Genomic DNA, 12674 nt, shown 5'->3' on the forward strand with positions numbered 1-12674 from the left:
TTGTGGATTGTAGAATCATAGAATCATTTAGGATGAGAGCCAGCTGTTATGCTTTGTTTTCTATGGATGCTTATGCCTGACTGCTGGGATATCCAGAAACAAAGCCATGATGTTTAGGAAGGGTCATTTTAGGAATAATCAGAGGAACAAGCTGGCTTAGGCATGGGAAATAATGAAGATAAATGGGACTCTTCAGGTGGAAAAAAAGATGGCTCAGAGGCATTATGAGCAAAGTTTTCAGAATCATAAATGGCATAAAATGTAGAAAAAAATAGCTAATTGTGTTGTCTGTCATGAGAACTGAGCTATGTCCTAAGCAAACTTTAGGAGGCTTATTATACCGTGGGTAGCAAAGTGTGATTCATTGCCAAAGGATGTTGTGAATGTAATAAATATACCTGAGTTCAAGGAAGACGGAAGAAGTTAAATCTATAAAAAGAAGATAAATCCATAAAAAATATTAATATAGAAATTTTGTCTGTCTCTGAATTTGACCTCTGGATCCTAGGTTTGGAGCTAGGAGGGATGCTTGTTCTGTTCATTCTCGTTTTTAGGCATCCAGTAAAGGATAAATACTGGGTTAGTTATCCCTTCTGTGTAACCCCGTATGCCCACGTTACTGTATATTCTTAGGTTGAGTGCATATGTCTGATGTAACCAAAACCAACCAGTGCTGGTTTTGGTTACATCAGACTTATGCACACATCATGGTGTCACATGAAGTAAATTTCTGCTTAATGTGTTTTCAGTGTTTGGTTTGAGAGGTTTTCCTGTTCTCCCAGGCCATCAGCCAAGGAAAATCTTCTTGGAGAGGCATGAGGTGTAGTGCCTGTTTGGGGGCAAATAATACAATATTTGTTGCTATGACTTGGTACATTTATAGAAGGTTTCGGGCTTGCCTGCCCATTTGCAGATGTTACAGGTCTCCAGTGCATCTGGAGAAGAGCAGAATGATTTACAGATTGCATGAGCTGAATCATCAGCTGAAAACCAACTGTTCTGACATGATGGATACTAGACTGAAGGTTTTCACTGTTTCTTACCTAATTGGAGAGTTTCAGTATTGGAATGAAAAAGGGCTCCTTGAGGACAGAACTGCCTGGAAGGCGCAAGCTCAGTTTCATCTCTCTGCAGGCTGCCAAATACAGCAAGCAGATCGTGTAGGAACTCTATAATACACCTGGGAAGCATTGCTGGGACATGCAGAGGGTTTTAGAAGTTCTGCTCTTCACTGCTAAGTTCTCTTTTCCCCTCCCCATGCCAGGGATGTATTTCCCCAAGGTCTCCCTGACGAATATGCCTTTGTAACTACCTTCAAATTCCGGAAGGCTTCCAGGAAAGAAGACTGGTATATTTGGCAGATTATTGACAAGTACGGCATACCACAGGTAAGAGACCCTTTGAGACAGCAAGAGCAGCCTTGTTTACCTTTTGTTCCATGAACCAGCTTTCTTGCCTTATCCTCTCATTCCTTTACCTTTCATTGAAGTCCTGAAGGTAGGTTTCCATAGACCTTGATTGTTGTTAGCAAGCAGATAGATAGATGTGTTGTAAAGGTGGTGAAAAATATACCATCCTTGCTCTTGAAACCACTTTTGGATTTCTGGTGTTTTGTTCAAGCAGTTCTGCTTAGGGAATACACTTTGCCTGTTTGGAAGAAGATTGGCACACAGATGTACTACAAAGCAGTGAGTTATTTCAAGTTTTTCCACAGACTTCTAGCTATCATGCAAAGGTGTTTGGGTTACCTACTTAGGATGTGGATGACTTAGGATAAGGACCTTATTGCTCCACAACCCTGAGTCCTCGCTGCTGCAGAATTTGATCTAATAATATCTGTCAAGTACTCTCAGGTTCTCAGAAGAAAAATACCATTAAAGTGTATAAAGGGCTTCCTGTTCCTATATAACATGTTCTTAGCAGCATGCTAAGTTTCAAGAATGTTTGAGGAGGGAGCTGTTTGAATGGGCTGTATGTTTTCTACTCAGTACAAACATGGTGCTTATGGCATTTCCAATGACTCCCAACTGGGCTGTTGGTTTGGTCTCATGTAATCATTTAAAGCAGTATTGCTGCTTTGGGAGTGGTGTTTGAAAGGATTTGGCAAACTCACATTAAAGGAAGGATAGGTGCAGTTTGAGAACTTGTCTGAGTTTCAGACAACGGCAACACATTTATGAGACACTTATTATTATCTGTGCTTTATTAAATGAAACATGGTTTTCTCTGCTACATGCTCAGTAGATTGGTTTCATACCAGGCAATAAGTCATGTGTCTATATCCCATGGGATAGTTGAGGACTTGTGATGGTACTAAAGAGCACAGAAGTACTGGAGGATTGCACAGGATAGAGGGATCCAAAACAGATTCAGCTTTGTCTATCTGCCTCTGGGGAAATGACCCTGACATGTGCTACCACCCAGCCATGCGCAGGCATTGCCTGAGAGACATCAAGGTGGCATGTGCTGAAACTGTGTCAAGGATTATACTCAGAAAAGAAGTCTCTAGATAGTCATAGATCTGCACCCAAGCCTGTGCTTTGCCCTGTCTTTATTTCCTAGAACAGGCTCCCTGTACATATCTCACACAAAGTTCTATTCTCTGATATTTGCTTGGGCTTCTTGCCATAGGCTGTACCATCCCTGACTTTGGGGTGTCAGTCGTGGTGGAAAGCAGGCAAAAGTAAGGAGAAGGCTTTGTACTTCATTAGCAAAATCACTTCTGTCTGCTTTCAGGTCTCAATACGGCTGGATGGAGAGAACAAAGCTTTAGAGTACAACGCCGTCGGGCTCACCAAGGATGCCGTGAGAGTGGTCTTCCGCAATGAACGAGTCAATGATCTGTTTGACCGCAGCTGGCACAAAATTGCCCTCAGCATTCAGTCAAAGGCTGTCTCGCTCTACATAGACTGCAAACTGGTGCAGGTGCTGCCTATTGAAGACAGGGAAAATATTGACATTCAAGGAAAGACTGTGATTGGCAAACGCTTGTATGATAGCGTCCCCATTGATGTAAGTACTGCGTGTGCTGATTAGAGCTGGAGTAACATTCAGCATTGGGTTTGCAGCACATGAATGGGTGTTTAGGGGTTATACCCTTTTCCGGAAGCAGCATCATAGAATCATAGAATCATAGAATAGTTAGGGTTGGAAAGGACCTTAAGATCATCCAGTTCCAACCCCCATGCCATGGGCAGGGACACCTCACACTAAACCATGTCACCCAAGGCTTCATCCAACCTGGCCTTGAACACCAGCAGGGATGGAGCATTCACAACCTCCCTGGGCAACCCATTCCAGTACCTCACCATCCTAACAGTAAAGAATTTCTTCCTTAGATCCAATCTAAACCTCTGCTGTTTAAGTTTCAACCCGTTACCCCTTGTCCTGTCACTACAGTCCCTAATGAATAGTCCCTCACCAGCATCCCTGTTGGCCCCCTTCAGATACTGGAAGGCTTCCATGAGGTCTCCACGCAGCCTTCTCCAGGCTGAACAGCCCCAACTTTCTCAGCCTATTTTCATACAGGAGGTGCTCCAGTCCCCTGATCATCCTCGTGGCCTCCTCTGGACTTGTTCTAACAGTTCCATGTCCTTTTTATGTTGAGGACACCAGAACTGCACACAATACTCCAAGTGAAATATTACCTGTGTTACATGGTTAAGACAGATTGGTGTTGCATCATGTGCAGCATTTGTTGTCTTTTTATGTGAGACTGTCAGTATCTCTGCAATAGAGATTAAAAATGAGGAATACATTTAATCTTTCTGTCTAGTCCCAGAATATGCAATAGTAAAAATCAGAAATACAGAGAAAATCATCCACAAATACCATCAAACTGCGTACTGAACTACACATGTAAAGATCTTCTGCTGTCTGACCGTGGCATTATGAATGTTTCCATCTGTGATAGGAAGATCTGGGGAGAAAAAAGAAAGGTTGTTAACTCAGGAAGGTCATGGCATGTTTTCAGTTCCTCACAAAAGATACCTGATATTAAATGATTCTTGCTCCAATTGAACCAAAGTTTAGACCTGTAGGTTGGACCTGATTATTCAGAAACAGTGTTAAACTGATATAATTTATATGTGATTGTTTGGTGTTTTGAGACTTGTGTAATCTTTCTTAGCTGTGCAAAATAGATGGAATGTGCATATTAAATGTGCTAATAGCATTTCTCATGCAGTGCAGAATTTCAGAAGATGCAAGGCACAACAGGGGAAAACTAAACTTCATGTCTAGATGAAATTCTAGGAGAGATGGAGGTGGTCAGAATAAGTCTTCTCAGACAGAAATTTGGCTAGGACATGCCTCCTTATGTGCATGAAAACCTGTACCAGAATTTTAATAGTCATATTCAAGGTCTCATTAGCTCGGTACTCTTGGAGCATGCTGAGATATTGGTCCATTATTGATAGAAGGAGATGGATACTGACTTCAGGATCCATAGAATCACTAGGAAGTTAGCTCCCTCTGTTTTTTATTTGTATTCATCTGCACTGCTTGTTTCCAAGCAAAAGGACAAGCAGTCTTCAATAATTCACTGTCTCTGACACTATTGCCTCACTTTTTCTTCTAGTTTGATCTTCAACGGATGGTTATTTACTGTGATTCTCGGCATGCTGAGCTGGAAACCTGCTGTGACATTCCCTCTGGACCAGTAAGATTCTTTTTGTCACTTATTCATTTTCACATGAATACTCTTCCTTGAAGTCTATTACGTAAATCAGGGAATATATGGCAGTGTGGGATTATAATTTGTTTAATGATGGTGAATGAAACCTAACTATATAATGGGTAACACAGCAGTGCCAGAAAAGGACCACCACAGAGGGATGAGTATAAGGGATTTGGGGTTTGACATTTCCAAGTTGATCTTTCCTTGTCAAACTGTCAGGGGAAACAAAACCCTGAAGTGATGGTGGAACAACAGAAAAGCAGCCTGAAATATTCAACATGTTTCCCACTGGTTTTATTTGGGAAGAGCTTAAATGGCTGCTGCTCAGTTTCCTGTGCCTAGCTGTCATTATGAACTTCCACCCTCCTTGCATTCTTCTCCCCTCAATCTTGGTTAAAGAGATTCATGGTTGATTTTGCCATGTTTTTCCCTATTGTTTGAATGAATGGCTTTTGTGGGATTGCATTCCTCACTAGGACTCATTTAGCTGTGTGTTACCCAGTAGCGCCGATGTGGTTTCTCTAAAGTCGGTAGAAGGGGAAGCTTTCTAGCATTGAAAGCTTTGTCATGACATTGGGTGTTTGGGTGTAGTGCCAGGTCACAGTCCTGACTGAAGCACCTCCTGTGGAAGTGAAGCCCACTGTTGGCAGCGAGCAAGTTGGCCACCTCAAGACATTCAACTGCTCCTGCCCTGCTGGACAAAAGGTGAGTGTTGGGATGAGTGTGTTTCATTTGAGGCATGCTGGATAGATCGGGAAATAGGGGTATGGCACCATGCAGGTGGATATTTGTGAAGCACTTTCATACCTAGAGCTGGAAAACACTGTAGAAAGAGACAGGCGAGTGTATGTCATAGGTGGAATGTTAATAGAGGTAATGGCCATCTTCCCATGTGTTTTCTCTTTACCTAATCTAGTGATTTTGATCATGCTGATAGTCCTGGTAAAAACCTTGGAAACAAAGGGGTTATTCTTACCAGCCCAGTTATGTTCATCCTTCTTCAAGTAAAACAGAAGATATTCTGGAGGTAAATATAGCTCCACTGCAAAAAACTTCATAGCTTTTAAAAGCAGTGTGCTTGCCTACATTTGCTGTGACTAGAACATCTGAGAAAACAGATTCCTTGTCATTGCTCATGAGGGCACGCCAGGTTTAGTCTATTCCTCACTGAAACCTGAAAACATTTTGGTTGTTCCCAGTTGTTGTAGGGTTTTGCTTTGCAGTAGAGTGATAACATCAGTGTTACTAATCTCCCTTTATTTGTCTTAGGGGGAGAGAGGTCCAATTGGCCCTGCAGGTCCTAAAGGTCAAAAGGTCAGTAACGTGTGCTGCTTCATTTGCTTCATAAAAACAATAAAATGCTCTCAAAGTAGGTCAAGGACTTGAAGATTTTGAGAAATAAAAGTCAGTTTGGCATCTGGCTGAGTTCAGATAGTTTTGAATGAGCCTGGGACTGCAAGAAACTTCATCTTCAACCTTTGCTCTAGGCTTGTGTTTGAGCTTCTCTGTTGTTGCTTTATGTCTTAGAGTGTGCTCCAAATCTTTTCCTGTAGCTTCTAAGCTGGCTTATTTGCAAGTTAATGTCATTCATTAGGTCATGAACAGCTTTTATGAGAAATTACTTGGAAACCCATATGCTGCTTCTTTACCGTGCCTTGCTCAGCAGTAATAGGTATCCATAGGTTACGTAGCAGCTTCCTGGTCATGCTCTTAAAGCATTTCCTGAGACTATGGTAAAGCATTAGCCACAACCCGGTATCTTTAGCAAGACTGTCTGAGTCATGATGTTAAATACAGGCCACTTTCCATAGTAGTTTTCTTCCTTGATAACAGGGTAGGAGAGTGGTTCTGATGTCTGCTTTCAGTTTTACAGTGAGGCCTCTGTATTATCCTGCATATTCGGCAAGATTCTTTGATATGCACGTGTGTTCATTGAGCACATGTACGTTTTCCTTCTGTGCTTGGTCACAAATAGACCTGTGGGACAACTGGCTTAAAGGGACCGCTTGTACAGGAAGAAAAGGAAGACTCAATATTGCCGAAGAGGTGGAAGTTGGTGGTGTTGGCTCCAAATTTCACCATCTGTGTACTTGAAAAGATGTTTGGCAACAATTTTTATTCAAACCTATTTCCATTTGAATAGCTTGTGCAAATTCAGCTGCTGAATTTATACCTGTTTGATGAATAAGGGAGTTGCATCTTATCAAAAGTTACTCAGTCGTTAAGGAAAAATGTGGGGAGGGAAAGGAGAAACCTCTGGGTCTTGGAAAGTCAGACATCCTCAGAAATGTGGTGTGGGGGGTTTTGGAGAGGCTTCATCTGCTGTCTGCAGGAAGAAGTTTTGGCTGATGAGGAGATGTGTTTTGGAGTATGCTTTCTGCTGGCATGAAGGAACATGGGCACATTACTGCTCAGATGTGCCTGACTGGTACTGCAGAAAATATTTCCTTATGCTTCCATGCATGTATAAATAGCAACTTTCTATTTTAATCTGTGACAGCTTAAATAATGATGGGCTCTTTGAAGAATGGCAGAGCTATGACTGTTGTTGGGAGGTTGCAGAAGGACAAAGATGATAATAACAAAAGAGCCCTGCAGCAACATCCCATTGTCTTTCACTGCTCTGACAAGGTCTATGTACTGGTGAAGGTGTCTGTCAGTGCACCATGGCACACTGCTGGGGTGCAGGAGCTACTACTTGAATACAAAATAGTTTCTATATATGCACAGCATCAGCAGGTTTTCTGTATCAGATCCCAAAATGTTCATCTGACTCTTGCAGGTGGGTTGCTGAGGAGCAATGCAGATGTGTGTGACTATTCCCTGTCTGTTGTGGTCCGAGACTTGTATTCAGCTGAGGCAGCACTGTGTTGCAGTCTCAGGGAGCTGGGGATTTAAATGTAGGCTGTGACAACAATTTGATACAAATGTGCTGATTTGAGACAAAATACTTAGCTTCTCCATTTGCTAAGTAAGGCAAGGAAGAGACTTTGCTCCTGACTTGCAAAGAAGTTGTGATTAAATAATGCATATCACCCTCAGCAGCAGTTACTACATCGCTATTGCCAAGGACAGGCTTGTGACAGTCCTTGCTGTATATGCTTGAGCTAATATCGCTCTCCCCTTCTCTCTCTGCAACATTAATGAGCTACCCAGGCTAAAACGCTGGCCATGGGACAGAAAATCAGTGCTATTCGCAATTCCCCAATGTTACCACCTGATATTTTATGAAGGAAAGACTAAGACTCCATAGGGGCCCACACTAAAAATAATTTAAAGATCTCTCTTATACTCTTAGGTTTGGTTAAAACAGGCTAACAGGCAGGTACAGCATAAGAAAAGACCAAGCATTAATTGACTAAACAGAGAGGAAGGAGTGAAAAAATTAATAAGGAAAGAAATTATCAGGAAAAGATGAAAATGTAGACATAGAATGGTTTGGGTTGAAGGGACCTTAAAAATCATCAAGTTCCAACCCCTTACCATGAGCAAGGATGGCAGGACTCAGAGTCAAAATTAATCATTTCCTATATGGACACCATCACTATTGAGTATTTCTTATTTGTGATGAGTTCCAAAGCTGAATTCTACCTCTAAATGACTGAGGCCCAAGAGATATTTTACAGTCTGATAACTGATAACGAGAAGTGCATTGTGAGAGACTATATGGTCATATAGGAACCCACAAAGCAGCTGGTTCAGCTGTATTAGGAAACCAGCACACAGGTGGTGGGATTCACCTGAGAAATGAGCCCCACCAGGGGATACTAACAGGGAGAAAGGTCAGGGTTATAAAACCCCCCCTTTGGCCTTTGGGAACTTTGTCCCACAGGACAGGGAACTTTGGAGAGGTTGACAAATGCAGAAAGACTGTGAAGTTCCTTCTCCAAGCTAAGGCAGCGCTTGGGTTTGCTTTGTTTTCCTTATACTGGTGTCTTTTTCACCCTTTATCCAAAGAAGGAATAATGTGATTATTTTTGTTTTCCTTTCTTGAAAAGACCAGTTTGTGGGTCTGTTAAGTGAATGTAACTGTTGTATAAGTTGAAGATGGAAGGACAGGTGTTCAGGCTCTGCTCTCCTGAGCTTCTGTAACATATTCCTTCTTTTGGGAGGTTTGGACAGACTTTCCTTTTGGTACCATCTGACCAATGAAAATATTTTAATTGTATAATATAATAATATAATCAGTCTGGGAAGACAATGAGCTTCTGTTCCTCTATAATTTAAGCCTCCAAAGGCAGGGAGATCCAGGAGTGCTTGAAGCTATTAGAGAAAAACATTCCTTTGCAATGAGAACCTCTGCTAGAGTTACCCATGCTTGCAAACTGAGGATAAGGCATGCAGATAGAACATGTATGTTTTGGAAGGAGATACAATAAAGGATAGTATTGGGGAAGTGTGAGACAGGGAATAGCTAATATGCCTGAAGCAGAATCTTATTGCTAAATTCTAGATGCTAAGGACAGGTCAGGCTAATTTCCTTCCATACCTACCCTGCATGTTGAGTTGTTCGCAGACTGGCTGGTTGGGGCACTGGGCTGTTGGTCAGTAGGCTTCTGCTTTCTTCCAGAACTGCTGTTGATCTGAGTTTAGAGAGAATCACTCCTCTGTGAGATATAGTTTTGTCCACATCATAAAAACAACATTGCTTACCTGCCTTTGGGAAGTCTGTGAAGTCCAGTGTATCAGACATGCTGTAGTGGGATGTGATTTTTCCCCCCCACATTAAAAGGAGATTTGGTATAGCTGAAGTGGCTTAAAAGAGGTGGCTGCATAGAAAAAGAGTTTTGCTACAGTCTATTTGAATTGATTGTGACTGTATTTTTGCATATATGCAGCTTGTTCTGTGAGGTTTCTCTCTTTTGACAAAAAAAAAGAGATAAAAGTTAAGAAAGAGAGAGAGAAAGAAGGAAGGAAGGAAAGAAAGAATGAAAGAAAGAAGGAAAGAAAGAAGGAAAGAAAGGAGAAAGGAAGGAAGGAGGGAGGAAGGAAGAAAGGAAAACTTTCATATTTCCTGTGCTTTCAGAAGCCTATCTTCACCTGGGGAAAAGAAAGTGTGATCCTGACATGTGTTTCTTGGTTTCAGCTAAACACATTTTGGGGTGCGTAGATCAGGATAAATTGAATAGAGCCACAAATTAAATCCTACTGTGAGATCTGGAGAGCACAGGGGTTATTGGACCTCTTGTTGCTGTAGCACTGCAGGGTTCTGCTTCAGGTCAGAGACGTTTTCAGCTTGATGCCAGTCTATACTGAAGTGTCTAAACTCCCTACAAGCAAAAGACAGGTGAGAATGTATTTGTCAGTGACAGATGGGGAGCTCAGCACAGTGTACTGCTGGTATATACCTCTTGGGTGAGAATCAGGCAAGAACTAGCTAGAGGTATGAAGGCAGAGCCCTCTGCTCTTCATCAGCTCCCAGACCTAGTGGAATTGAAGGAGCTGATGTCAATTCTACACATAGCCTTAAAATCATTTTAGCAATGGATATATGCTCAGCTGGTCCTTTTTCCAGCTTTGTGACTGCAGAGCAGTATGTGAAAATGATTTGCAGGTATTTTCTCTACATTTGCTGTTTTTACATCACTTTTTGTTCTGTACATGATGAATATTTATGTAATTATGCATCAGCTTGGAGGGATGTTTATCCCTTTCACCCTGTCCTTTTTAGGAGACACGTGAAGAAAAGGTTTTGCTTGGGTTTTGATTAACCATTTTCTCCTTTCCCCCTATGTATTTACCTCTCCAGATTTCAGATTTCGTTACTTTACCCATCATAATCTGTACGTTTTCAGCTGTCTTTTCACCTGTGTTCCCTTCCCTCTCTTCCATTGGAGCCAGCAAAGAAAGTAACTCTGTGTGTGCTGCACACTCCTTCAGCAGAAGGCAGGATTTAGCTGATCATGAAGTCTACCATGAATGAAAACAATAGGGTTTGATGTTTCCCCTTTTAATAGTTCTAAAAATCTTGACATATTTACTGGCTTATTTTCCCCACATTTTAGCTGTGTACCCTCTAGGTCTTATGCAAACCATCTTTCCAATTCCTTCCTGGCTTAGTAGAAAATAAGACCTAGTGAAGTACCTCCTAAGAGCAAGCTTGGGAGTGCCTTACCAGTGCACTCTGAAGTCTTCTAGCAGTATTTTCATATGAAAAACAGGTTATAAAATCAATTTGAGAACTTGGACATTCAATTCAGTATAAATGCAATGAAGAGCCTCAAACCCCATGGCAGGAGCTGAAATCTTGGCTGTAGAGAGTGGTGGGATAAGAAGCATCCGTAATCTCAGTCAAACTCTCATCACATTGCTTCCCAAAACAATGCAAAACTGGCCACAAAATACAAACACTACAAGTCCAAAAGGAAGTTGTAAGAGGAAATCTCACTTGTTATATCTATGCCTGTCAAGAAAGGAATGAATTAAATCAAATCTGTGGTATTAACATCCTTTCTTTTTTAAGGGAGAAAGTGGCACCCAAGGGCTTCCTGGGCTCAGAGGAGAAAAAGGAGAGTCAGTAAGTAAGAAATACAGAATGATTTTACATAACGAGATGGAAATGCCAATAATTTTTTCTCCTTTATGGTGGGAACTTGCTCACCATCTCAATGTGCACTGTTGAATATGTTCCCTCTGCTAGGCCTTAATCCCAGGGGGAAGCTAAGCTTTGTGGCACCCCCTGTGATTTCTTGGAGCAGGATGGAATAAATGGGTTCATCCCTGAATAAAGCTGGTAACTGACTTAGTGTTGGCCTTCTAATTAAAATATGTTATTTGGGTGTACTTGATTAATACACAGCTGTACATTTAATGGGGACAGTGTGAGGCAACTGAACACAATGAAGATGCAAATCTCTCAACTCTTTTACATTCAGATGACCAGCTGCAATTAATGCAAATGTCAGGCTGAGGTTTTAGGTGAGAAAATCTTTAACCCTATGTAAAAATCATTCTCATGAGGATTGTTGGCATCTTTGATTTTGGAACTATAATGTCAGACTCTGCCCTGAATAAAAAATAAGATGTGTTTCTGACTGCAGTAGGAGAAGCGGGGATAGGTTTTCTATTTTGATTTGTCACTGAATTATTACTAAGGAATTATGCCTAAAGAAAATTACTTTCCTTGCAGTAGCTGTCTTGTGACTTGTATGTATAGGTAGATAGTTACAGAGAAAGATGTGATATATATGGAGGGATAGATGTATTTCAGATATATAACAAGGAAAAGGTGAAATATATATTTACAATGTCCTTTGACATACCTTTTTCGTTCTTTTGTTTCTAGGGTAGAGTCTATGGCAGAGGAGAAAAAGGAGAAAAGGTAAGATCTAATCCTTCCTTGGCCTAATTAAATTAGAGTTGCTTGTTGTTGCCTTCCATAGCTCACAGGTTGCTTTTGGAGTGCACAGGATGCAAGAGAAGTGATATAGTTGGATCTCTGTGGGGAACGTTTTTATTGTGTTATGTCTCCTCTTGAAGATAAGATTCTGACTGTCCATTGCTTGTCCCCTTTGTGTTCTTTGAGTTTCCTTTGTGCATTGGCCATTTAAAATGCTATCAAGTGGAAATCATAATCGTTGCTTTGTGTAAGCAGCAGTGAGTTTGTGAAGGATAATGCAGTAAAGCAGCTGGCTAGAAGGATGGAAAACAAAGGGAAAGTATAATGTTGAGTTTATTGAATTTTCAACAGGATTAAATTTGGGTCATGAGGAGACTGTCACACTGTTTCTTTTGATTGGATATTTTCATTAGTGACCTGAAGGACAAACGCCAGAATATTTTACTGCAAACACTAGACAGGAAGTAATAGGACTTGGAGGTTAAAACTGAGTATACAGACTAACCATTGAAAATCGATGGATTATCTGTCTTGGAAAACCTTTTCAACGATGGTCTATAATGCAGAACAAGTAGCATGAGTAGATTAATTTGCATTAAAAAGATTGTTTTCCAGGCAATTCTGGCTGCAAACTTCCCATTCTCCACAACAAAATGA

General features: G+C 41.2%; 1 protein-coding gene across 1 annotated transcript in view; it reads left to right on the forward strand.

Moving 5' to 3' along the window:
- The window catches only part of COL22A1 (collagen type XXII alpha 1 chain), a 220972-nt gene that overhangs the window by 88403 nt on the left and 119895 nt on the right, over positions 1–12674 (forward strand). The window contains exons 6-12 of the mRNA XM_005145496.3: positions 1265–1388; positions 2737–3012; positions 4580–4660; positions 5270–5383; positions 5948–5992; positions 11142–11195; positions 11964–11999. Coding sequence (XP_005145553.3) covers positions 1265–1388; positions 2737–3012; positions 4580–4660; positions 5270–5383; positions 5948–5992; positions 11142–11195; positions 11964–11999 — 730 coding nt within the window. The remainder of the gene's footprint in view (positions 1–1264; positions 1389–2736; positions 3013–4579; positions 4661–5269; positions 5384–5947; positions 5993–11141; positions 11196–11963; positions 12000–12674) is intronic.

The sequence above is a fragment of the Melopsittacus undulatus genome, chromosome 1, assembly GCF_012275295.1.
Source record: "Melopsittacus undulatus isolate bMelUnd1 chromosome 1, bMelUnd1.mat.Z, whole genome shotgun sequence".
Taxonomy (NCBI): Eukaryota; Metazoa; Chordata; class Aves; order Psittaciformes; family Psittaculidae; genus Melopsittacus; species Melopsittacus undulatus.